The 25,499-nt window shown below is 39.1% G+C and overlaps 2 protein-coding genes across 2 annotated transcripts in view; one reads left to right on the forward strand and one right to left on the reverse strand.

Annotated features, from left to right (window-relative positions):
- Positions 1 to 2,812: 2,812 nt before the first annotated feature.
- Positions 2,813 to 14,654, forward strand: Coq5 (ubiquinone biosynthesis protein COQ3, mitochondrial). Its single transcript, XM_045761732.2, has 7 exons — positions 2,813 to 3,195; positions 5,226 to 5,375; positions 6,751 to 6,902; positions 9,891 to 10,070; positions 11,244 to 11,332; positions 13,129 to 13,240; positions 13,362 to 14,654. The coding sequence occupies exons 1-7, from the start codon at positions 3,009 to 3,011 to the stop codon at positions 13,461 to 13,463; spliced, it is 972 nt and encodes a 323-aa protein (XP_045617688.2). The 5' UTR covers positions 2,813 to 3,008; the 3' UTR covers positions 13,464 to 14,654.
- The window catches only part of LOC123770070 (uncharacterized), a gene marked incomplete in the record, with an annotated part of 133,140 nt that continues 121,950 nt past the window's right edge, over positions 14,310 to 25,499 (reverse strand). The window contains 6 exon segments of the mRNA XM_069301342.1: positions 14,310 to 14,484; positions 14,970 to 15,120; positions 16,712 to 16,780; positions 18,291 to 18,353; positions 20,254 to 20,317; positions 20,611 to 20,718. Coding sequence (XP_069157443.1) covers positions 14,446 to 14,484; positions 14,970 to 15,120; positions 16,712 to 16,780; positions 18,291 to 18,353; positions 20,254 to 20,317; positions 20,611 to 20,716 — 492 coding nt within the window.

Raw genomic sequence — 25,499 nt, forward strand, 5'->3', positions numbered from 1 at the left:
TTTATACAGTTGTATATCTACCTTTTCCTTCGTCAAAATTTCGTTTGACTATTCCAAAGGATTTGGTTTGCATTTATAACTGCAGCTTCCACTTGTTGTACAACTATCAGTGATTGGTGGATTCTGACTCCAAGATAATGTTGATGATTTGGTAGTTGTGCACTGTTATGCCCCACATGGGTGAAAAAATAATCTCCTGTTTTCTGTCCTAAGTTGTGGCTTGTTGAACTTGAAATCGTTGTTCCTTGTTTGTGATTGATTGATGAAGATTAAGCTACCCAAGAGGTGGCACAAGCATGAATAGCCCGTAAGTGGAAGATTTTTTTGGAGTGAATACGATCTTTGGTCGTAAAAGGATATACCTCGTGCTGTGCTCGCATTTAAATTGTCATTCTGTGGCTGCTATCGCGGGGTGTTTGTTTGTGTTACATCTGACCATAAATAATCATCATTGAGTTGCTTAACATTAATAGCCCAAATTAGCCCAACTTGCTTTTAAATTAGCCCAAAAAGTAGCAAGTAGCGAAATTAAAAATTTGGGAGCGCGGGGCTCTCAAAAGTAGCCCAGTTCGCTACTTGTAGCCCAATCTGGCAACCCTGCCCCACAACATTGGTCGGCCCTCACCGTCCGTGCTCGGCCCGACGGAAGGCTGGGACGTATAATGAACTGAAATTGTCATTCAGGTGTGAATAACTTGTTTGGCGGTGTACGAAAATGGGTCCTGTAGCACCGGACAGAAATGATTGGGTACGTTTTCGTTCACCTATAGCCTATTCCCTAAGTATCTGGGAATATAGGTAACAGTTGTGGGTTGCATCCTGGAGAAGGCCCGGGCCTAAAGAAGCCTCGGTTAGCTAAAGTATATAGAAATTTTCTGTCCTTGACAACGGAAATTATAACAAAAATTTATCATAAACTCCAGGTGATAACGTTCTCATGGTAGGAACGAGGTTTATCTTATCTTTGAGCACCCGCCGCCTCTAAGATCCCACGTAGAGTTCAAACTGAGGGTCCCTCCCAAGGGCCACATTCGTGTTGTCATGAGGGCCACACACCACAACTAATGGAAGTAATTTAATAAAAAAAAATATTGCAGAAAATTGGTATTAAACTTAGAAACATAGTGTGCATAAACATGGTTTAGCGGCTAGCCACTAAATTATCGATTCAAGCAACTTTTCTACAATAGGCGTTAAGCTAATTGGCTTATTGTTTGACGCCAGTGATAAATCTCCTTTCTTGAAAATTGATACCACATTAGCAATTACCTTCCACGACTCTGGCACTCTGACTAATGATTTATTAAATATGGCTTCCCCACCAACATAGACCTGTTCGGCTGAAGGCATAATGTTAAGTTCCTCTTTAGTAAATACAGATAAAATATTTATTTAAAATACTGCTCATCTCTACGTCAGTGTCAGTTATCTGACCTGTCTCAGTTTTTAATGGGCTATCCTTTCCCTAATCTTTGTTAGATATAATTGAAACAAACCTTTAGGATTTGTCATTGCCTGCCCTGCTAGGCGAACTTCATAGTTTCTTTTTGCCCTCCTTATCTCTCTTTAACTATTATTTGACTTCTCCATTCTTAATTCTATTGTGCCAAGCTCTCTTTCTGTCTATAAGGTTCTTCAAATCCTTTGTCATCCATTTCGGGTCATTATAATTCAATCAATCAATTTGTATGGTATACTACGTTCCTGTGCTTTGCTTAAAATTAGTTTAATATACTTATTATGCACCCCATATTCATCTTGTGGGTGGTAGTGGAAAGAGTTAGAGGCACATAATGGGCTCAGGGACTGAACCCCACAATTCATTTAGCTAAGCAAGTTACTACCCCGATGAGCTAGTTACAAAATTCGATGCACATGTCACATCAACAATTAGGTCGAGATCGACCACAAATACAGTTTCTAAATCAAGCAACTAACATATGTGGAGAGGTAGTGTCGCAATTGATATGCTTGTCCTGCACACCGCCCCCCCCCCATCCAGTGGGTAGCGGTGGATAGGTTGCAACCACTCAGTTATTACCTACAGTTAGAAAACTGGGGATATTTGGCTAAGATTTCTGGTAGCATAATTATAGGTAAGTTATATTTTGAATCCACATCAAAAATTCCCTCTTACATCACCCATCGCTAGGTCCATGTGTCGCTCCACGACCAGCCCACCTTCCAAGCCCAACTTTCCAATCTATTATATCTTCAAATATTTCTTCGGCCGAATCACCTATTCGGAAATCTGGCACTTTAACCAAATTTTCTCCTACAAATCTATTCTATTCTATGCTAAATCTGATTATTATTATTTTATTAACACAATTAGGTATATACAGCAATGTGCTGCTACCCTATTCTATATGAAAAATTGCACAGTGTAGATCAAAAACTAGCTATAAGTTCATCTAATACTCCCATATCACAGGATGGTTAGTTATACATGGAATCAGGGGAGAAAATACCTGCCTATTTCGATGTCATTAATTTGTGTCTCCCTATTAGTCAACACCAAGTCTAAAATATTATTTTCCCACGTTGGTTGCTTAATGTGTTGCTTAAGGAAGCAAGCGTCTACTAATTCAAGAAAATCTTCTGTTACGTTATTCCCTGTTCTGTTAAGCCAGTTTATTCCACTGGGTTTATTCGTGCTTCAGTATAGAAAACTGTATGCCTAACTATTTAATTTTATTTTAATTTATAAGTGTTAACAAAAATACAGCAAAAAATTGTACTTTATAATAAAACTAAATTAATGGATACAAATATCCAAGATGTAGCCAAAGCTACCTGTGGGCTTCGAGCACATTGTTTATATCCTTTCAGCCGGTGTTGGTAAACACGTCCGCCTCTTGCTCCGCCAGGGTAGTTACCCTGTGTATGGTGAAAGTTGTTGACCACTGCCCGGTCAGAGGTGGCCAGGTGTGACACTCTGCAAGCTAGAAACCGGTTGGCAGGGCACAAACAGCTAGTTCCAGTGTCACTTATAACTCTGCGTAAACATGAACTCGCTGCCCAGGACCTGCGCTTCACTTGCCCTGAGGGTTGTTTCACTGGGCCCTAGGAGTACCTTAATGGCCACAAGGCATAAAACTACAGCATCAGGCTATGCCAGTAAAGAATATTCTGCGGATAAACAGACTCACTTTGGATTTGAGAAAGTGTCAGAAGACCAAAAGGCAGAAAAAGGTAACTGGTACCTAGAGTAGATTGTACTTGGTTGGGGGTTCTAGGAGTTTTACTGCTCCCCAAGGTCAGCCTGGGACCAGGCCTGACTTGTGAGAGCTTGGTCCAGCAGGCTGTTGGAAGGGAAGGGAACTGTACGAACTTTACAAGACTGTAAGAACTCTTGTATATATAAATAAATAAAAAAAATCTATCCCGAATGATTGGGGATTGAATGCTGACCTGCATAAAGAGAGACCATTGCTCTACTGTCCAGCCCAAATGGCTGGGCACCATTCCTCTTCCCTGTCCAATCCCAAATCCTTATCCTGATCTATTCCAAGTGCTATATATGTATAGTCATGGTGGTTTGGCACTCTATCCTGATAGTTGCAGCAGCCCACATATCCACTACAGCTCAATTGGTCTGGCACTTCTTGCAGAAAACTGTCCCCTTTTTTTCTTGTAGAAGTCCAAATTTGTTCTAGCAATATTTCTTAGACTTGCTGGGTGGATATTGAACAACCATGGACCTCTGATGTTCATAGTGTTCTCCTATTGTGCCTATGGCACCTCTACTTTTCACTGGTTTTATTCGGTATTTCCTTCCATATTGTTTGTATGTATGTTGATATTTTCCTGTGCCAATTTGGGACCTGGTCCTCTAGTATTTTCCATGTATATATTACTTGATACCTCTCATCTCCTTTCTAGAGTACATTTTGGGAGCTTTGAAACAATCCCTATAGTTTAGGTGCTTTATCATGTCTATGCATGAGCTATATGTTTTCTGTATTCTCTCTCTTTCAGCAGTCCCTCCTGCTCTGAAGGGGGAAGTGAGTATTTAGTACTCAAGGCGGGACAGTACCAGGGATTTCAGTAGTATGAGCATTGCAATTGGATCCCAACATTTGAAGGGTCTCATAATTCATCCTATCATTTTTCTAGCTGACGCTATATTTGCTTGGTTATGATCTCTAAACATTAGGTCGTTAGACATCATTATTCCCAGATCCTTTACATGTTGCTTTCCTACTATGGGCAGATTTGAATGTACCTGGAGCATACCTGGAGAGGGTGCTGGGAGTTCTTTTACTCCCTGAGCCCAGTCTGAGGCCAGGCTCAACTTGTGATAACTTTGTCCAACAGGCTGTTGCTTGGAGCGGCCCACAGGCCCATATATCCACTACAGCCTGGTTGGTCCGGCACTTCTTGCAAGAACTTATCAAAGTGCCTTTTGAATACATCCACCTTATAACAATATTTCTAATGCTTGCTGGGAAAGTGTTGAACAGCTGTGGACTTCTGGTATTCAGACAGTGTTCTCTACTCTTCACTGGTTTTATTCTGCATTTCCTTCTATATCTTTTGTTCCAGTATGTTGTTATTTTACTATGAAAATTTGAGATCTGGCCTTCAAGTATCTTCCATGTATATATTATTTGATACCTTTCTCGTCTCTTTTTTTTTTTTCCAAAGCGTATATTTTGAGAGCTTCAGGACGGTCCCAATAATTTGGATGCTTTATCGTTTCTATGCATTCTGTATATGTTCTCTGTATTCCCTCTAATTCAGAGATCTCTCTTCCTCTGAAAGGGAACCAAGCAATTCTCAAGATGGGACAGTACCAGTGATTTAAATACTGTAGTATTGGCAGTGTTGTGGGGTCTCTGGATTTGAACGTTCTCATAATACATCCTATCATTTTCATGGCTGCCGCTATATTTACTCAGTTATGTTCACTAAATGTCAGGTCGTCAAACATCATAATTCTCAGATCTTTTACATGTTGCTTTCCTTCTATAAGTTGGGTTGATTGTGTCCTGTACCCTTTGTTTTGTTTAAGTTCCTCATTTCCAACATACCCAAGTACAGTAAATGGGGTGAGAATAGCTTGAGCTACCTCATCCCTTTGTGTGTATTTTACCTCAATAAACTTATTTCAATTTCAAGTACAGTACGTACCTGTAACTGTAACAGTTATTTTATTCATAATATAAAAATTTGTTTGGTACTGTATCATTTAGAAATTTTAAAAAGATGTCTTTCAACAGTGCATGGAGTATTTGAAAATGTTGCCAGCAACTATGATCTAATGAACGACTTGATGTCAGGAGGAATACACCGAGTATGGAAGGACCTATTCATGTCTCGCGTACAGCCTCGCCCCAACACTAAGCTGCTCGATGTTGCAGGTGGAACTGGTTAGTTCATTTTAAATTAATTGACATGTTTTGTTTATGTGCATTTTAGGAGACACTGAGGACACTCATTTTACATGTGTGGACACAGTGGTATTTATTTTATTATTGTTTTGTTTTTTATGATAACAAGTCACAAGGTGCTGTTTACATCCAGCCTTATGAAGGGTATCAATTTAGTGTAGACAAATTAGAAATAGCAATGGAATCAGGATAGTTTTGATGGACTAAACATGTTACAGCTCTGAATGTAACCTGTTTAAGTACTCCTGTACAGAGTTTAGTCACTTTTCTTCCATCCTAGCCTACATCACCATTTTAAGCACTAACATTTTTGTGTGGCACCATATCAGAGGATTTTTGACAGTCTAGGAAGAATCGATCTACACATTTCCTTCTGCCACAACCTGGTGATCTTGTCATAAACTATCAAGTTTGTCAAACATAGCTTTTCTCCTCTAAACACATGTTTCTATTAAAAATGTTATCCTCACCAGATGCTCCAGCAATTACTCAACCTTAATTATTTCTTTAGTATATTCTATGGGATTCTTGTTAGCAAGACTGGCATGGAGTTAAGGTTTTTTGTCTGTTCACTGTCTGAGTGTGTGCCAATAGTTTAACGTTTGCTGAAGATCCTAGTTAATGAACTTTTAGTTCATGGTTAGTTCTATCAGATATCTTCTTGCTTCCTGATTGGTGACAAAAATAGTTGTGTGTTGTTTCTGTCCTGCTGACATTCCTTCCACTCCTGTTCTATTGTTTAAAACCCTCTGGAACTTATTGTCAAATTCCCTACACACCACTTAATCACTTTATGAGAGTGTTTCCTAGTGTCCTTAGCATGATCATGTGATTTTTATGTTTTTCTTCATATGTGGTTATACAGCAGCTTTGGTTGGTCCTTTGTCTTTTCATGCCGACTTGACTCAATTAAGTGACTTTCTGTTCTCTATATTTTCCATGCCTTTTTTGGTCCTGGCCTTCTCTTCCTGCATGTCCAATTGAACCAAGGGATAACTCTGCTTTCCTAATTGACATCCATCCTTACGTGATGATTGTTAGTGCAGAAGGTACAGTGAATGGACAAATGTATTTAACCTTCATTCCCCAAATTGCTTTGTTTTCCTCTTTACTTCTTGCCTACCCACTCCTTTAAAATAGGAAATATGGTAATGATGATAATGACCTATGAAGCAGTTGAATGATGCTGCAATAGATTAATTCTGGAGTTTCTTAGTGCTAATTTTCCATGTAAATAGATTAGTGTTATTTTGAATTCTGTATTAATGTTCTCTTTTTTTCTGGGCAAATATCTTCCTGCCCCATGTAAGTGAGAAGCAGTAATGATATTAAATTGGCCTCAATTTTCCACCAGGGGACATTGCTTTCCGCTTCATTCGCCACATACTTCACAACCAGAGTCAGGCAAAAACAATACCAGACAGACCAGTAGTCAGTGAGAGAGGTGGTGATAGTGAAGTGCCTTATGGAGCAGATGAGCCCTCTGACAGCTGTTCTCCATATGAGGTTTGTTGTAATTCTGTCTTTATTAAATCAAGTGCAACCATTTATTTCAATATAAAAAAAAATCTGCATCATACATTATGTCCATAATGCATCGTGCATGGTTCCTCAAACCATGCACTTATATGGCGGACCCAGACAACAAAATGTGCCTGCCTTTTTTACTTGCTTTCTTGTTGTGATGGCTATCTTGACTGTCTTCACTTATCATCCGGTCGTGTCAAATGAGGATGGGAGGCAGTGTAGAAATTACCATCCACCACCTGAAGATAATTAAACACAAAAAAAGGACACATTATGCCCCTTTCAAACAAAACCTTTAATCCCCAAAGCAAGGCAATTATCACTAGTTTCTGAATTACCACTGAATACATAGCCTGAATGAAATTAGATGGCAACTCGCTGCATATAGATAAGAGATGGAGAGCTTGCAAATTTGCTTGAAGCCCAAACCACCCCCAAATTCTTGAATGTTGAGCCAAAAAAGGAGGAAACAAGCAACAGAGAAATCTTGAAAAGTAGCAACACCCTTTCCTGAGCTAAGCCCACCAGTTGCTGTCCAAGTCAGCTCTCATGAAGGGAAACAGGAAAGTAATTAACCTATAATTGAAACAGTTAGTTTAGTTCATTTATTATGCACACCATACCCATCTTGTGGGCATAGAAACAAACGTAACAAATGTTGAAAAATTATCAAACCGGTAGACAATGTAAACAACCCAATATAGAATGGTTCAAACTGGCATTAGAGTGCCAAAGATCATGAAGATCAATGACATGCATGCCTGAGGTCAGCGTCAACAAAAATAGGGACTTAAGAAAATTAGCAAAAAACAAAACATCTAATGGTCAAGATAACTCCAGTAGAGCATGTAGAGGGAAACATGGAGAAATGCATGACCTAGATGCAGAAACAAAGAGGACAAATCCAGAACAAAACCCAACAACAGCGACTCAGAGCAGACTGGTATGACACAATGGTGTTCACAGTGAACAACGGTCCAAGAACAGCCAAGATGAAAAGAGGCTCAAACGAGGTTCTGACACAAAGAAACATACTGGAGTACACAGAGCTTGAAGAAAAGCCAAGCAACCCCATACTTGTGGTGAGAAACAGCTTACAGATGAGAGGAGATCCATAGGCAGCCTTTCATTCAGAATACATTATAAATTTCCTAGGACAAAGAGCAGATTGGTGAAGACTTAGTTACTGCAGCTACAAGTCTACTGGAATGGATGAAGACCCAAGAGTGGAAACAGATTCAGGCAGTGAATGAGAAGTGCTGGGAATCAGGGCTGAAGTGGCCACTTTAAAGCTACTAAAATAATAACATGCAAAGCTATTTAATTATGACAGAAAGAGTGTAGCCTCAGGAATAGGGGGGGACTCCACATAGTTAATGTGTTTATCGTGTGTGTGCGGCCACCAGGTAGCAAGTAACTTTGCCAGCTCCTCCATCTTGATATACATGTAGAGTGCTGCTATCTAGTGGCAGTTGAGGGTTGTGGCTAGCAGTACTTTAGTATAAGAGCAATAATTTTCCTAGTGAATCCAAGATTTCGTTAGTAGTTGGGTCTGAAGTATTTGTTCTGCTTTGTTCAAGAGAAAGCTGTCTCTTGATGTAGGATTAAGATTTCATCATGTTTCACTCCTTATTTGATCTAGTATGATGATTAGCAAAGATGCCTCAGTCAGGAAGCAGAACCAACCCCAATTCATTGCAGTGAAGAATTCATTGTAATAGGAAATGCCTCCAGGATGCATTTCCCACATCCTATGAGCTGATTTTAGTTAGCAAAATTTTTATTTCAACTTATAAATAGTAAACTACCAAATGAACATGGCTGCCAAAAAAATTTAATCACATCTAGGTTGTTTCTCGCATCCCCAGCCTCAAAACTCATTTTCAAAAGGTACAGTAGCAGGATCATACCTGAGTGATCGAAAAACTTTGCCTGCTCAGAATAAAAACAAACCATAGAATTTGATTTTAATTATCCTCGGCAACTTTACTAAGGCTCCAGCTGTTTCTTGTAATGTTGAGTCCATCTGCAAGTATCATCAAAACCATGATTGGAGCCATATCAATAGTTACCATTCATACTCTAATATTTTTGACACTCGGGATTGATTTCAATAAGGGAAATTTTAATTTCAAACTGTTATATGAAAGGTAACTATCAAGAGAACCTGTCTGTAAAGAGATTTAACTACATCTAGCATTTTCCCTATACCCTAGTCTTCAAATCTTATTTTCAAAGAAAAAGGACTCATATTGTTGAATGAAAACTGGGGAATCTCAAATAAAATTAAACCATAGAATTTGGTTTTAAATTGAGCTCAATGGCTTTCCTAAAGTCCATTACTATTTTTTGTAATGTTGTCCCTATCTGAAAAAAATCATTAAAAATGTGTTTGGAATCATATTAAGTGTTGCCAGTCATTCCAAATATTTCCCACACTTTGGGCAGATTTTGCTAACCCAGATTATATTTTCAACCCGTCATATATAAAGGGCAAAAACAAGGAGAACCTGTCTGTAAAAGATTTAACAATGTCTACCATGCTTATGCCCATGCCTTGAAATCTCATTGTCAAAGGAAAAAGGGCCCATATTTTGCTGAACAAAAACCTCTGCAACTGGGGGAGAAAAAACAAAACAGAATTTGGTTTTAAATATGCTCAGTGACTTTCCTAAAGCCAAACTATTTCTTGTAATATTGCCTCCATATATGAACTCAGTCCTAACATCCTAAGCAAATCCACACATCCCCTGCTTTAGCGAACTCTTGTTTGTTGAATCGGGTAAATAAATCTGGCATGGAAGGTGTGTCCCAACTGAAGATTCGCCGAATCGAGGTTTATTGAATCATTGAATCGAAATTCCACTGTACAGTACAGTATTATATACAAGTTTGTTCTGTGAAAAGTTCTGTATTTGCAAGTCTGCATTTCCTTGGCCACTAAAAGTATGTGTGTGTATGTTGCAGATTACCATATGTGACATAAGCCAAAGCATGTTGGATGTAGGCAAGAAGCGAGCTGATGAGTTAGGTTACAAGGGAATCAAGTGGATCTGCGGAGATGCCCAGAAGCTTCCATTTCCTGATGACGAGTTTGATTGCTACACTATTGCCTTTGGAATCAGAAATGTGGTAGATGTGGAGAAGGTAAATACTTCATCATTAATCCTACAGCCAATAAGTTTTTCTGTGATCTCTTATTATGGTACATCCAATACCTGTAGCAATAAATTTTATATTATTATTCAGCAAAATCCAGGCCTCGTACTATTTTTAGTTATTATGTTTTATGGACATTATTTTCTTTTTCATGTGAAATAGGCCTTAGGCCTCGTTAGTCATCAGTTGTGTACAAGTACAGGGTATTGTATTTTATGTAATCTATGCATTATTGTTTTGTTTTTGTGTTTAGGCAATGATTCTCAATTTTTCCCTGTCTGCAGCTTATCCAAACCACCAAGCCATTCTTATACCTGTCCCCCCCTTCCCCCAAGTTGATGAAAAAACATAGTCCTAAAACAACAATTTTATGCTAATTTTTTTATGCCACTCTCCTAAGATGAGCCATGTTTGATCACAGCATCCTCACACTCATAAGAAACGAGGCTTTTACTCCTAGCGGTGCAAGCATCCTCTTAAGAATCCAAGTCAAACCAATGCCTCTATAACTTGTAAATGTAATAATTTTTGTATATGCTTTTAATATTTCATGTGTGCACCATCACTACATTGATGTATCTTGTGTGCTAGAGGCTATTAATTTGTCTGTTATTTGAGCTAACTTGGTTAAAAAATTATGCGTTGAGTGTAATGGAATGAGTCTTTCTAGTAGAGCCCCAGTTGCACTCTGTAGCTGTCTCACTGAGATTGCTACACTCTACCAATCACATCAGTTTCATGAGTTCATTTAGTCCACTAGGGCCAAGTTTTGGCCCCTGGCAGCTTAGTGGTTTTAAAGTTTTGTAAGCACAGCAGTTCTGTAAAGCTTCACTGACTTTCTGGATGCTTTTCTGGTGAATTGGTGGAATGACATTTGCTCTCTCTGCCTCATATGAAGCGGCCAGGTTTTGGCTCGGGTCCCTGGTAGGCCAAATGAATTTGTGCAACTGATGTGATTGGTAGACTGGAGCAATCTCGGAGAGATGCTACAGGGAGCCATTAAGGGCCTCCCCCACAGATGCTGTTATTCCATATTTCAACTTTGCCAAGCATCCCACACACTGAAATAGATGCAATACAAAAATAATGGTCCTAAAAAATATGCAGTTTTTTAAAAGTACAGCATTTATAGTATTGATAAGAATGTTGTTTATCTTTCAGGCCTTGGTGGAAGCGTATAGGGTGCTCAGACCTGGAGGACGATTTGTGTGTCTGGAATTCAGCCAGGTGACAAACCCAGCATTGAGATGGTATGTTGGCTTTTCTTAGATATCTATCATCTCTATTCACAACTAGTTGTTTAGAATTATAATTTCATAATTCCTTTTTAAACACATTTATATGAGGACTCTGTTTACCACTAAAACAAAAAACTTATCATTCGCACCGACTCGTACATTTGGGCAGGAAATACATCTCATTCTTGAATACAATATTCAGAGTACCTGTAGTTGAGACTAGTTCTACTGCAGTTCATCCTTTTTGTATTGCCCTATAATCAGACTTTTAAGGTATGTAAAGGAAAACTTACCCATAGGATCATTTTGCTATTCTTTAGGGTAAGACCCATTGTTTCCATAGGACATGATCATTACTTAAGGCTGATAACATTCTGCCCCCAGTGACACAGGGAGGTTTCAAAATGTGTCTGCAAGGTCGTTAAGGTGCTAATGAGGGAATTATTCATTATCCTTTTCCTTGCACTCGCTATGTCTGCCCTGCTTCTTCCTGGCTTCACTATCCTCGTACTTCTCCTCCTCCTCTATGCTCAAACTTGTGTACCCAAACCATCTTAGTACAATCTCACTTTTGCAATTACAGTATTGATATTTGCACTCTACATCTACCCCACATGTTTCAAATTGTCAATTTTCATACCTTACAGACTAACATGAGAACATAGACTGGAGCTGTGTCTGTTCCAATCTTGTTTTCGTAACCAGGTCTTTCATTGTACTAGTTACATTCTCTCCCTGAATGACCCCTTCTCTCGACTTCAATTGGAAAAATTTATCCCTTTCTCAATTGAACATCCCTGATGTTTACAGTGATGTGACCACTGTTAGCACCTCACCATTCACACTCATTTCACCATGTCCTCTTTCCTCTACTTTTTACTTTTTACTTTTACCTGAATTTACTTGAGGGCCACTGTTTCCTTAGTGGCCTCAATGAAGACAGGAAGCCAGTGGCTAGTCAAAGGTAATCTCCCCCCCCCCCACTTGTCCTGATCTCATGGAGCTGGATCTTGAATTTCAGCATCGTTTTGATATTAATGGCTTTGGTGGGTAGGCCTTCTGTTTTCTATCCTACATTGTGACTTTTGTGTAAATCCATTTCTCTTTGTGTTACATCTGACCTTTTAAAAGAATCAGGTCAGAATCAGCATCCTCCAAGTTCTTCAATACAATATATTAAAAGTTTCTATGAGATCAATCATGACATGTCTGGTTTGTAGTGTTAGTCCTGTGGCCCTTAACCGTTCCTGGTATGAGAATTGACTTGGTTCTGGAATGATTTTCGTTGCCCAGTGTTGAACTTTCTCCAAAGTAAAAAAGTCATTCTGAAGACGAGGTCTCCATTCCTGGATATAGTGTATTTCACTTGGATACTCGGATCTAAGTAGGGGTACACCAGAGATTTGTCCACCGTCGCTTAACAGTTTTATGATGCACACACAACATTTTCAACCTAGTCTACATAAATCTCTTTGCTTAAAAAGAGCTGTATCATCTGCATATACTGTATAAAATTTAATGTAAATTACTTCAATTTCCCAGATTAGGCCTGCGCATAAAAAGAAATATCGCATGGCATGTTGGAAACCGAGAGAACTATCCTAGTGGATAGTGTTTGATGGCACACATTATATAGAGCTTGTTAAATAGAATGATGGCTAAAGGTCAGAGTAATTGACTATTTTGCTGGAAAGATGATGTTGAATAAGGAAGAATATGCAGTCATGTTTGATCTCTGTTGGCCATTGAAATGATTTCCCCCCCCTCCCCCCCCCCAACACTTGTCTACATAGCTTGACTTTTGGCAGGGTGTATGATCAATATTCGTTCAACGTCATCCCACCTATGGGTCAGGTCGTGGCAGGTGACTGGAAAAGTTACCAGTACTTGGTGGAGAGTATACGCAAATTTCCTAACCAGGTAAGCTTTAGTTTTTCTTTAAGTACAGATTTATACATAACACTACAGTATATATATTAGATACTGCTTTCTATTCCTTATACAGTATCTTAGAATATAGTAATTTTATTATATTTTTTAGGAAACCTTCAAAGATATGATTGAAGATGCTGGCTTCAGACACACAACATTTGAAAATCTTACATTTGGAGTCAGTGCCATTCATAGTGGTTTCAAGATATGATAGCACTTGTCTTTAACATGTAATTTTGGTCATCTAAATGAAAATGTAGGGTAAATTGCATTGTAATTGTATTCAGGATTTTTTTCTTAAAGATTAAGAAGTCTTTTGAGATCTTTTACAAAAGAGGTACAGTACATATTAAACTTCGGTAAATTGTTTACGAGTTTTGGCTGTGTCTCTTTTGTTTCCTTATATTTATTCATAAGTCAAATGCTCTGAAAATAGTTTTGTGAGCATTTGAAAAGGAAAATAAATGTAAATTAAAGTAAACCTTATTGATTGCATTTTCTAAAGGAAAGATGGAGTGTCGCCTAATACATGGGTTAGCTGACAGTAAATAAAAGAAGGTAACACATCAGGAAGACTATTCAGCACCATCTATGTCATGGGATATTCAAAAGGTCCTAAATATTGCTCTATATAAGGCTAATTATGTCAAGGGTATCAGGTTCAGGTTCTGTTGAGGAACACGTGTTCAAATGGACATTGGGAAAGTAAGACTTGTAAATATCTTGAAAAATGAGGACATAACACTAGGAGGCACAAAACTGTATGTGGAGAACATGGTTCGGACACAGCAGACAATCAATTAGAGTTGTAGTGTCTTCAGGAAGAGTTAAATTGGACAATTAGTGTCTTGGCAAAGTAAATTTGAGTTATAAGTGTGTAACATTTTTGGGCATATAGGTAGCCTGTGCAAGCAGGAAGAGGCATGGAATATAAACTGTAAGAGGTTCAATGACAAGATTTTTTGTAAAGGATTCTACATGTACTATTTAGAACAAAGTTTATACCAAGAAGCAGACAGGCTTTTCTTTAAACTCAGGCATAAGAAATATGAGAAGATTAATTATTATCTTAAATTTTATTAAATTTTGTTCTTCCAAATGTTAGGTAAGAAATGATACTCCAATTAAGATGCATCAGCTACAGGACTGACATCTTCCCCGTTTCGCAGGATTGTCCTGTTCATATATGCCACTCACACCATTCTAAAGAACTTTGTAATTCTGATGATCATCTGAAAAAGAGACACACTCAAGGTTTTTAATTTGAACTGTTAAGGTTTAGACAAGATAACAAATATTAAGAAATTACTGTTGTCCTTGATGTAAGAAAATGTTGTGTATTTTGTAGTTTGTGTTATTAATTATTGTAATTTGTAACTTGTTTATTAAATATTTAAATAATTTAGCGCAAATAATTGAGCCTACTACTACAGATACCGCTAGATATCCTAACCATTTAAGTATATAATTTTTCTTATTAAAATTTATAATTTTCATAAGTTTTATATTACAGTATATTAGGCTCAACAGTATTTGACGTGGCTGGTCAAATGATGTTCGTATCATTAACACCTATTTGTGAGGATCAAGACTTTTTCCGCATTTCATAAGAAACGTGTGTGAAATCTTTTAGTGGTCAAAGATATGGTTTCAGAAAAGATGCTCTGAAAAACATGACCTTGAGCCATACCAGATGTCCTGAAAGATGGCCACTAACCTTTTCAAGACTGTCAAGAGACTGTTGATAAGTTTTGTCAAGGTGGGGGTTCAGGACTGTCTTTATAGTGTGCAAATCTTCCAGGCAGGAATGTAGGTTAACATTATCATCATTTATCATCTTCAAAATGTTCGTGACAGCATTCTCAAGCCTGGCAAAAGAAAATGAACACTAGTTACTCTTACAGTAATGAATAATAATTAATGCACAACATATAGAGTATGCATACATATAGATGGAAAAACTGCAGCAGGTAATACAGCATATCATTTGGTTCCGAATCGAGAGTACAGTTTGTATTGTATAGATACATAGTATATACTGTATATTATATCCTAAAGCAGAAAGAAATAAGAATATAACCTTTTCCTATGTTTATTTTAATTTATAATCGACTTAAGCAAAGGTTTCAGTATTGGTTTCCAATGCTGTATTTATAACTTGTACAAATTGTTAGTTTCAGCTGAACTAAGATGGTGTACTAAAGTAAAACGAGCAAATGTCAAACATAAATTAAATAGCATAATAATAATAATTTATGTTTATATAAAGTACATTTGAAATGTTAGTGAAGTATTTATTGGTATATAATGTAATTTTATTTATATATGCCAGAGTTTTTACATTCTTGTACAGCCACTAGCACACACAGCATTTTAGGCAAGTCCTTAATCCTATGTTCCCCGGAATCAGACCCGCCAAATCGTTTAACAACCAGGTACCCCTTTTACTATTGGGTTAAACAGAGGATACAGTTAAGGATTTGTGCTCAGTAAATCCTCCCCAGTAGGATACCAACCCAGGACAAAGCACTTGCGAAGTACCAGGTGAGCGTCTTACCACTATGCCATGGGGACTGTCAGATAAAGAGCACTAACACATACAGGGACAAATTCATATAAAGCCACTAATATGCAGAGCATTTCAGGCATAACATAACTAGAATATTTAAAAGTTTAATGGGGTAACACTTAAATGTAAGTGAACATATTTGACTTTGCTAAAGAAATGTATCAAATTCTGTAATTTACAATCGTAAAGTGATATTGAATTACTAAAAGCATAGACTATTTAAATATAGAAATTGTAGTTACAGCAACTACCTACCTGTTGACTACTTGGTGATGATCCTGAGGATCAATGTCCCTGGTTGCTGGTCTGATCAACCAGCCTGTTTGAGGCAGTTGCTTGCAGCCTGACATAGGAGTCACAGCCTGGTTGATCAGCACAGATATACAGTAGTACATAATGTTAACAAAAACAGCAACACACAGCTTGACAAGTAGGATGAGAAAGTGTGAGTACAATTCACATTACGTGAGTACACGTAATGGTAAGTAGGTGCTTCTTAGTTTCTCTTTTAAGCTAGTTGAGAGAAATACAGTTTTTAATTTCATTTTGGCAAATAGAATTAGCTTTAGGTGTTGCATGACATTTGGTATGTCTCTGATGTAAATGAGAAAGATAAGTGGAAAAAGTAGACTACCCTGTGGAACACCATTGTTAATTGGTACATTGGGGAAATAGCATTGTTCAGGAGTGTGTTGGGAGTACCCAGTGTGTAGGGTTGAATCCTCCATATGCCTCCTACTGATTTCTCATCAATACATCATGTTAAATTTTAAAAATTATGAATCATAATAATCATATTTGAATAATATTTACCAGCATACATAAGGTTCGCTTCTCACCATCCATATCTTAGACTTTACACCTGGTTGAATTTTTCTAGCAATCCTTACCTGACTTTCTCCTCCGAAGTGAGTTCTGTAGCCGCTTCTTGAACCCTCGTCTTCAAATATTTATAATCCCTGCAAGAAATATATTCGATGGTCATTTTTTTTCTGCTATCAATTGTGGGGGACTTGCAATTCATTTAATGTCTACATGTCTACTGTAAGTTTCTACATAGTTTATTATAGTTTTGTTTAGTGGTACATATAATTTGGTAAGTGCATACATAAAACATGATTGTTTGGTGTGCAAAGAAGACAAGATAGATTTCCATATGACAAATTAGTGTAAAAGTATACAATGTATTAATGGTATAGGTATGGATGTGTGCTTTTTGAGTATATGCTATAAATGCAACAGAAAATAAGAGCATGGTTTGTACAATTTGCCAGAATGGACAGTACTGTACATGGAAGTGGCATTGTGTCAGTTGTTTAGAAGCAGAGCTGTGATTGTCTTATTGCATAAAAATAAGGGTTAATTTTGATGTTGAATATCTTCTGCATATAGTTGGAAAGCACATTATGTGCCAGGATTGTGATGGAAAGAATAGAAGATAACCAAGAAACTGGTAGGTGAGGAGCAAAGGGGGGGGGGGGGGGTTCCATGATGGAAGACATTGTGTGGATCAGATAATTGCATTGAGGTATTTATAGAAAAAGGGTGCAAGTTTAAGTGTACTACTGTAGATGCCCTTTATAGATTGTGAAAAATATAAGACAAATAGAATGTCTATTAACAAATATGAGCATATATGGAGTTAATAGAATCCTGTTAAATCCAGTGAAGCATTTAATATTATTTTTATTTGTGTACAGTATTTTATTAATGTAACAGAAAGAGCGATTGTCTATATCCGTGCTATCCTTCTCCCTCCTGGAAGCTTCCCATCTGTGATGTGGCCACAATAGATGTTCCTCCAGGAAGCTCCACCACCACACACACTTTTCATTCTTACAAACACAAACTCCCTCATACTTTTTCACACTTTACTATTTACTAAGACACTGGTTATCTGCCTCTATCATATAATCCCTTTATTTGATCCTTGTACACACTTCTCTCACCACCTAGTGTTTTGTACTTAATAAACTCAACATTTTATCCCCCCCCCAACCCTCTTTCACTTGCTCCACATCTCTCATACACTTCCTCATTCCTATACCCACACACAGTATGCTAAGACCTCTCTTGCCTATTTATTGCCTGTCTCTACTTCCTCATCACAATCGACTTGAGAATGGTCCAGGACGGACCGAAACGTCGTCGTCCCTTCACCTTCTAGTGTGTGGTCTGGTCTACTTTAGCCACGTTATTGTGACTCATCGCCTGCATGCTAAGACTATGTACTTTTCTATAAAAAAAAAAAAAATCTGGTTTTCTGCTTGTACTCGAACACACTGCTTCTTATCCATACCAAAGTTTAACTACCATGTCAGTGCTGGGAGTAAGGTACATCTGTCTTTTCTTAACTTTTATTCTACCGTTCCTTTCTTTCTTTATACTATTTGCCTTGCTACAATTTTTTTAGTTTCAGATTTTGTTGTTTTCATTTATGTTTAGTTTTCAGCGAGTGATAAGACTCACCTGAGTATACGCTCGTCGGTGATGCCCAGAAGACGTAGAAGAGTGAAGGTGAAATTCTCCTTTCTTAACTCCATAGAAGTGCCAGTCAGTTATGTAGTTGATTAAAGTTGTATGGCAAGTTGTCCATCAAGACAGAGGTGGATTCAGAAATAGTGATGCATATTTCATTGATATAGCCAAGGTATAATTTGAAGTTGAGGCCAGCAGTATTGTCAGTAGGTGACAATATAGCAAAATTAGTGCCAGTCATGACAGCATTTGATTTATCAGTTGATTTGTAGGATGCAGTAAGAGCAGCAGTCGATGTAACACCACAAATAGCAGCAAAAAAAATTAGCACTTGCTGTTAAACCTTAAAAAAGTACTGTACAATACATAATTGGAAAAGTGCAAAGACAGAAAACCTGACTATATTTGCTTGGTACAGTATAGTGATCAGGGAAAGAATGTAGGATTCAATAATACTGGAGATATATTTAATTTAAAAACAAGAAACATGATATTTCTTAATGCCAGAAATTTTAATTGGAGAAAAAGAACACATTCATTGCTACATGTAGTTGTTTTCCATTGCCTCACATTTTCTGCAAAGAAAATTTGTAATAGTAAATGTGAATTAGTAATTGGATTAATACGTACCTCAAGTACCTCAATTCAGTGCTAAAAATTTTCTTGTATAAACATAGTTTACTACTTTAGGCATTAAAGCAAGTGAAACATATTACAGCTGCCTCAGGGACCATATAAAGAGCTTGGAAGTAATATGACACTGAGGAGACTTGGGGAAAGCTGGGTTCTAATGAATGTATTGTATTGATTTTCAGGAAGATACAGTATCTCCAAGTCCATCTCCTAGGATGCCAAGGTGTGATTTTGGATAGGCTCTGGTTACTGATCTTCACTTTTCGTGGATCTTGCAGTCCTGTTTTCTGTCACAACCTGTCAAGTGGTTCTTATGTAGCTTTCAGCATCCTTTCAGTCACATTTCTGTGGCCTAGGCAAGTATTAATAAGAGATTTGTCTATTTTATCTTCTGGTACTAGATTCTGAAGGAAGCAGCAAGCTAAAATAGCTAAAAAAGTAAGGACTTTCCTGAGTAAACCATTTTGTGGCTCTAATTCATTAGGTTCCCCTCTTATGGTTAGACTTTTTTTGTCAGAGTATATGGAAGGCTGTGGCTACCTAGTAATGCATAAAAATCAGTATTACTGTGCTTTAATTTTTATTCAGACGTCAGATTTTTTTTTTGGTGGGGGGGGGGGGTGAGGTACATTGTGAAAGGGAGGTTTGAGTTTTGTAAACGAACCTCTGGTGGTTATTTTGTGTGGGAAGGGACTCTCCAGTAATTCCTTGTCATCCTGCATGGACAGTTTGAAAATATCCCTGTGGTTCCTACTTAAAAGTTCAGTAACATACCTGACTGCATTTAACCTACCCAATAGACACAGCAAAACTTACCTTAGAGCAGCACAATGGTCTGGTAAAGAAAGCAAGTCTACCATTATTAATATAAACTGGGTTTAACTTAAGTCTTTAATTTTTTTTTTTATTAGCCTTAAATATTGTGGTTGGGAATTTGCTTGAAAGTAAGCAGACAATAAGTCACCATAACATAGTTGAAAATCAGACACCCAACCCACAAACATAAAAATAGAGGCAGTGACAACATTTTGGTCCGTCCTGGACCATTATCAATGACTTGATAGTGGTCCAGGACGGACTGAAACATTGATACTTCCTTTACTTTCAGATTTGTGGGCTGAGCATCTACTTGAAAATAAGTCGATCATTAATTAGTGCCCATATAATAAAAATATCCATGTTATATCAAGTATTAATATGTACTGTACGATACAGTGCATAAATAAATGCATAAATATATGCATTTATTTTAAATGAGTACTGTACTGTATTACAGTATTATTATAAATCTTACAGTTGGCACTCTCATGATGAGACTTACATTTTTGGAAGATTGTCCTCGAAGTGCTGAAGGACATTTAACACAGAGTGCCAGACGTTCCCATCTGCAGGAAATATTTAAAGTTCATTGAGAAATAGAAGAACATTGCAGGGAGAATGGTAGATGGGAAGGCTTGTTTTGAAAGTTAATGAGAGGCAGAACAAATTTGTGTTAACAGAATTCTGCGAGACATAACGAGAGATAAAAAGAAGAGTTTTGTGGAAGATAGCAAGAGAAGTGTGCTATAAAATATATACAGTATCAAGAAATTGAAGATACGCTACAGCTCTCTTATTATTATTACTATCATTATATTATCCTTGGTACTTTAAGCTGTTATTACTGGTTGTGTCTCACCTTTTACTTTATGAAGTAATTGGCTGGTGTGGTTGTGTGGCAGGGTGATTTCTCTTGCTCCAACCACAGCTACCACTGCTACCACCACAACTACACTTGCATGCATCCCTGTAGAGTTGGGTTGCAAATATTATATTTCATACTGGAGGATTTATGGCTCAGAGGTAGGGACCCCAGAGCTAGAGCTCCATCTGTGTTATCACAGGTTGTTTAGGCACATACATCAGCTTAAAATTTAGTTCTTGTAGAGGGGCTCACAATTATTGAAGGTCTGTGAGGAAACTTCACAGATTCTGCGATGGTTTGACAAATAAGCAAAGACAAATACCCAGAACTGTATGAATGAGTACCACACCAAGTGATAATAGAACACACAGTAGTGACAGCAAAAGAGGTGAAGAATCACCTTAAGAGCTCGAGACATAAGTCACTGGAAGTGAGACAATTACTCACTGTACATAGTACAGGCAGGGCCAGACACCTTAAGACAGCCCCTTCAAGATCAATTAGTCATTGAGCTTAATGCCTGTTGTGGGGAAATTGCTTGAATCGGTAATCGTAATTTGGATACAAAGGTAGAAGAGCATGGTATTGTGGAGGTTATCTAAAGTTAGTTTAGAGCATATAGTTATTTAAAAAAGAGAAGGTTTACCATGAGTATTTTAATGTTAAGACTGGAAACCATTATAAGTGGAGTACCCATAGTTTCATCCTCGAACCTCTATTGTTTATCATCTTAATAAATCATTTAGACACGTTTGAACATCAAATTTAGATTATGCATAAAGGTTGGGAAATTAATTCAAAAGACTCAATATTGCTGCGAGACGACTTATGCTTTTAAAATGGACAAAAGGTGGCAATCGAGTTACCACGTATCTTTAGGACAGTGGTAAAATTGCCTAATCTGCAAGGAAAAACAATAGTGGGTGTTGTAGCAAGGAGTTCAAGCCTATAGAAATCAAGATATAAGTGTTTATTATAGGCAAATAAGATACAAGAATTCAAAACAAATTGTTCTCACCAGCGACCAGAGGGAAATGAATCTAGTTCTAGTTGTGTTGTGTTGTGTTGTGAAGGTTGTGGTGGTGATAGTAGTGGTGGTGATGGTGACCTATCAGTGACTACAGGGGAGTGAAATATATTATGCCGCACCTCTTACAGAGGTGGTGGTGACAGGTGTGATGGATCACATCGGATATAGGGGTCATATCTGATAATGCTCAGTCTTATCATTGTACGCTGGATGTGATGGTGTGTACATATTATCCATCTGTACGTGTAACTGGGTGGCACCTCCTGGGAACTCGTGGCTAGGTGGCACCTCCCAGACATGTGCATATTATATTGTACATAAGTACCTTTGTTTTAGGTAACTGTTGTGGGATCCATCTTGGAGAAGGTTAATCATTGCCCTAAACCTAGGACACCTCGATAACCTTAACATAGTTTCAATGGTTCAAAACCATGAACACTTACCCGTACAATTATGACGTATATGTGGCCTCGATAAGGGCAGAAAGCCGGCTGCTTGCCAAAGGTCTCTCTATTTGTCCTGATGGTTTTATTGAGCTTGATCTTCAACTGCAGAAGTATTTTGATCTGTGTGTGTTAAAATATCATTAAAACAAGAAAAGAGGGGGAGGAGTGGGGACTGGTAGATTGCATATTGTCAGAAGGTATCTGATACTGCCACTCTTGAAGGCTGGTGTACAACACAGACAAGCTGTGTTAACCGAGAAAACACTGAAGTGTGCAAAGGGATTACCTGAAGGGTTGAAAACATAGGGATTAGAGAGGTAATACTGAAGGGTTGTATTAAGTAGGGTCCCCTCAAGACTCGGTCTTGGAACCATTGCTGTTCATAGTTTATGCTACTGATCCACCTACATGGACCCCAGTCAGGATGTTAATCCTCGAAACCATTGCAAGGTGAGGTAAGGTAAGGAGGGAGTGAGCTAGTACATCTCAAAGTTTGCATATAATGTAAAGCTATTGAGAAATAGTAGAACCCGAGGACTGCAGATAACTATAGGAGGACCTTCACAAACTCAGAAGGGCAAACAAATAGTTGTTAAAATTCAATCCCAGCAAGTGTAAGGTAATGATGAAAGAAAAAGGAGACGAAGAGGTAGCTACACCATTAGAGGACGGCAACTACAGGAGTCTGAGAGAGAAAAGGATTTAGGAGTGGATATAATTCCATCACTAATGCCAGAGGCACAAGTTAAAAGGATAACATCGGCAGCATATGGGACACTGGCAAACAATATAATGTTGTTTGAAAAACCTAAATAAGTTCTCTTAAAGGCAATCCACACAGCCTTCTTAGACTATAAGTGAAATGTGCAGCACTGGCCTGGACTCTGCACCTTGAGAAGCAATAAAAAAGAAAACAATTTAAAAGTGCAGAGGTTTGCAGCTAAGCTAAGAGGACTTAAGCTATGAGGATAGGTTTAGGGAACTCAAGTCTCTCAACCCTTGAGGACAAGAAATGAAAGAGAGATGATCACATCATACAAAATATTGATGGGGAATAACAACGTGGACAAGTAGGTGAGAACATAGGTAAAGTTGAACACGCAAATGAGTCGAAGAAATGTAAGGAAAAGCTAGTACCTTGTACGGGTGGTCAACAAGTGGAAGGAACTGAAAGTAATAATTGTGGAAGTCACCTCCATTTACATCCATAAGAATTCGACCATCAGTAAAGTTAGAGCAAACACGCAATAATCACAACATGGCCAGTAGGCGGGTGTATGAAGAGCTAGACCTCGCTTCCCAGTAGTCAAGTTCAAGTAAGTTTATTGAGAAAAGGAAGTACATCTCAAAAGAATAGAGTAGCTTAAGTTATTTCAAACCACAGTACAATAGTCCTTGATAGGTTATCCATCCCCCCCCTCCATCAACATGTCCCCCCCCCCTCCCTCCATCAACATGCCCCCCCCCTCCCTCCATCAACATGCCCCCCCCCCTCCCTCCATCAACATGCCCCCCCCCTCCCTCCATCAACATGCCCCCCCCCTCCCTCCATCAACATGCCCCCCCCCCTCCCTCCATCAACATGCCCCCCCTCCCTCCATCAACATGGCCCCCCCCTCCCTCCATCAACATGCCCCCCCCTCCCTCCATCAACATGCCCCCCCCTCCCTCCATCAACATGCCCCCCCCCCTCCCTCCATCAACATGCCCCCCCCCCCTCCCTCCATCAACATGCCCCCCCCTCCCTCCATCAACATCCCCCCCCCCCTCCATGAACATCCCCCCCCCCCTCCATCAACATGCCCCCCCCCCCTCCCCCCCATCAACATGTCCGAGCAGTGACACGCGCGTCCGGCTCCACCCCGCGCGTGTCGCCTCAGCTGCTCCATGGAGTAACGATCCTCGTTTGTCAACCCAATTACCATTTAACCACCTTCACTCCTGATGTATTGGGCTTGGCGTTTGTCAAGGTCAGGCAAGTGGGTTGTTGGTGTTGTATGTGTAGGGGTGTGGGTTTATATGTAGGGTGGGCGTATGTGTGGGGTGGGTTTATGCGTGAGTATGTGGTTATGTGGTCACCTATCAATATTTGCCTATCGGTGTTTACAGGGAAGTAAGGTGTAGCTCTTTATACCCCGCTTACTAGCCTTTTGAGCCACGAGAGACATCTCCCGTCACGCAGGGTGCAGCCGCACCTCCACAGATCTCCAGTATCATCTATTGATACTGATAATGGCTCAAAAGGGCCACCACTTACGGGCTATTCATGCCCGTGTCACCTTTTGGGTGGCTTAATCTTCATCAATCAATCAATCATCAGCCTTTTGAGCCACAGTTACAGCCCCGCTCCTGTGCCAGGTAAGTCTACTACGGGCTCACCATAGCCTGTGCTACTTTGGAACTTTTGTTCCGAGTAGCTGAATCTAAAACAACAGCAACAACAGCCTTTTGAGTGCGCATGTGTGTTCGCCTAGTTGTACTTGCGGGGGGTTGAGCTCTTGGTTTTTGGTCCCGCCTCTCAACTGTCAATTAACTGGTGTACAGGTTCCTGAGCCTACTGGGCTCTATTATATCTACATTTGAAACTATGTATCGAGGCAGCCTCTACCACATCACTGCCTAATGCATTCCATTTGTCAACTACTCTTGACACTGAAAAAGTTCTTTCTAACGTCCCTGTGGCTCATTTGGGTACTCGGTTTCCACCTGTGTCTCCTTTGTGCGTGTACCACCAACCGTGTCGGTGTGTGTGAGAGAGAGAGTGACAGAGTGAGAGGGAGGGAGGGAGGAAGGAGGGAAGAAGGGAGGGAGGGAGGGAAGGGAGGGAAGGGAGGGAGGGAGGAGGGAGGAGGGAAGGGAGGGGAAAGAAGGGAGGGGAAGGGAAGGGAGGGAGGGAGGAGGAGGGGAGGAAGGGAGGGTGTTGCTGGGTAGGGTATGACTGAGGATAATCCACAAGCTGAACTATCTTCAAAACCAACGATAACTCTACCTTAGAAAAAAGCTTGAAATACGTGCTTTAATTAAAGAAGTTTCGAACAAAGACTAGAGTTACCGTAGAGTGCAGTTACCCCACACTGTGATGAGATGCCCCAATACCCAACCCGTCACTCACCCGTCCCTCACCAAACACTCACCCGTCTTTAACCCAACACTCACCCAGATACACCCACTTAGAGATTTTATTAAGCCAGAGTTCGACTTCCATCTGGCAACTAAATAACAGGATGAGTCTTTCACACGGCATAATGACAAACTGGGGTTTTCTCAAATATACAGGAAGCTGCTGTTGTTGTTATAGATTCAGCTACTCGGAACAAGTTCGAAGTAGCACGGGCTATGGTGAGCCCGTAACTTACCTGGCACAGGAGCGGGGCAAGTAGCACGGGCTATGGTGAGCCCGTAGTGAA

Source organism: Procambarus clarkii, chromosome 45, assembly GCF_040958095.1.
Source record: "Procambarus clarkii isolate CNS0578487 chromosome 45, FALCON_Pclarkii_2.0, whole genome shotgun sequence".
Lineage (NCBI taxonomy): Eukaryota > Metazoa > Arthropoda > Malacostraca > Decapoda > Cambaridae > Procambarus > Procambarus clarkii.

Bases quoted from the DNA above. Each gene is read 5' to 3' on its own strand.
- Coq5 (XM_045761732.2), top strand. From the start codon at position 3,009: ATGAACTCGCTGCCCAGGACCTGCGCTTCACTTGCCCTGAGGGTTGTT. The intron at 10,071-11,243 runs GTAAATACTTCA...TTTATCTTTCAG, and splicing joins ATGTGGTAGATGTGGAGAAG to GCCTTGGTGGAAGCGTATAG. The intron at 11,333-13,128 runs GTATGTTGGCTT...GACTTTTGGCAG, and splicing joins ACAAACCCAGCATTGAGATG to GGTGTATGATCAATATTCGT.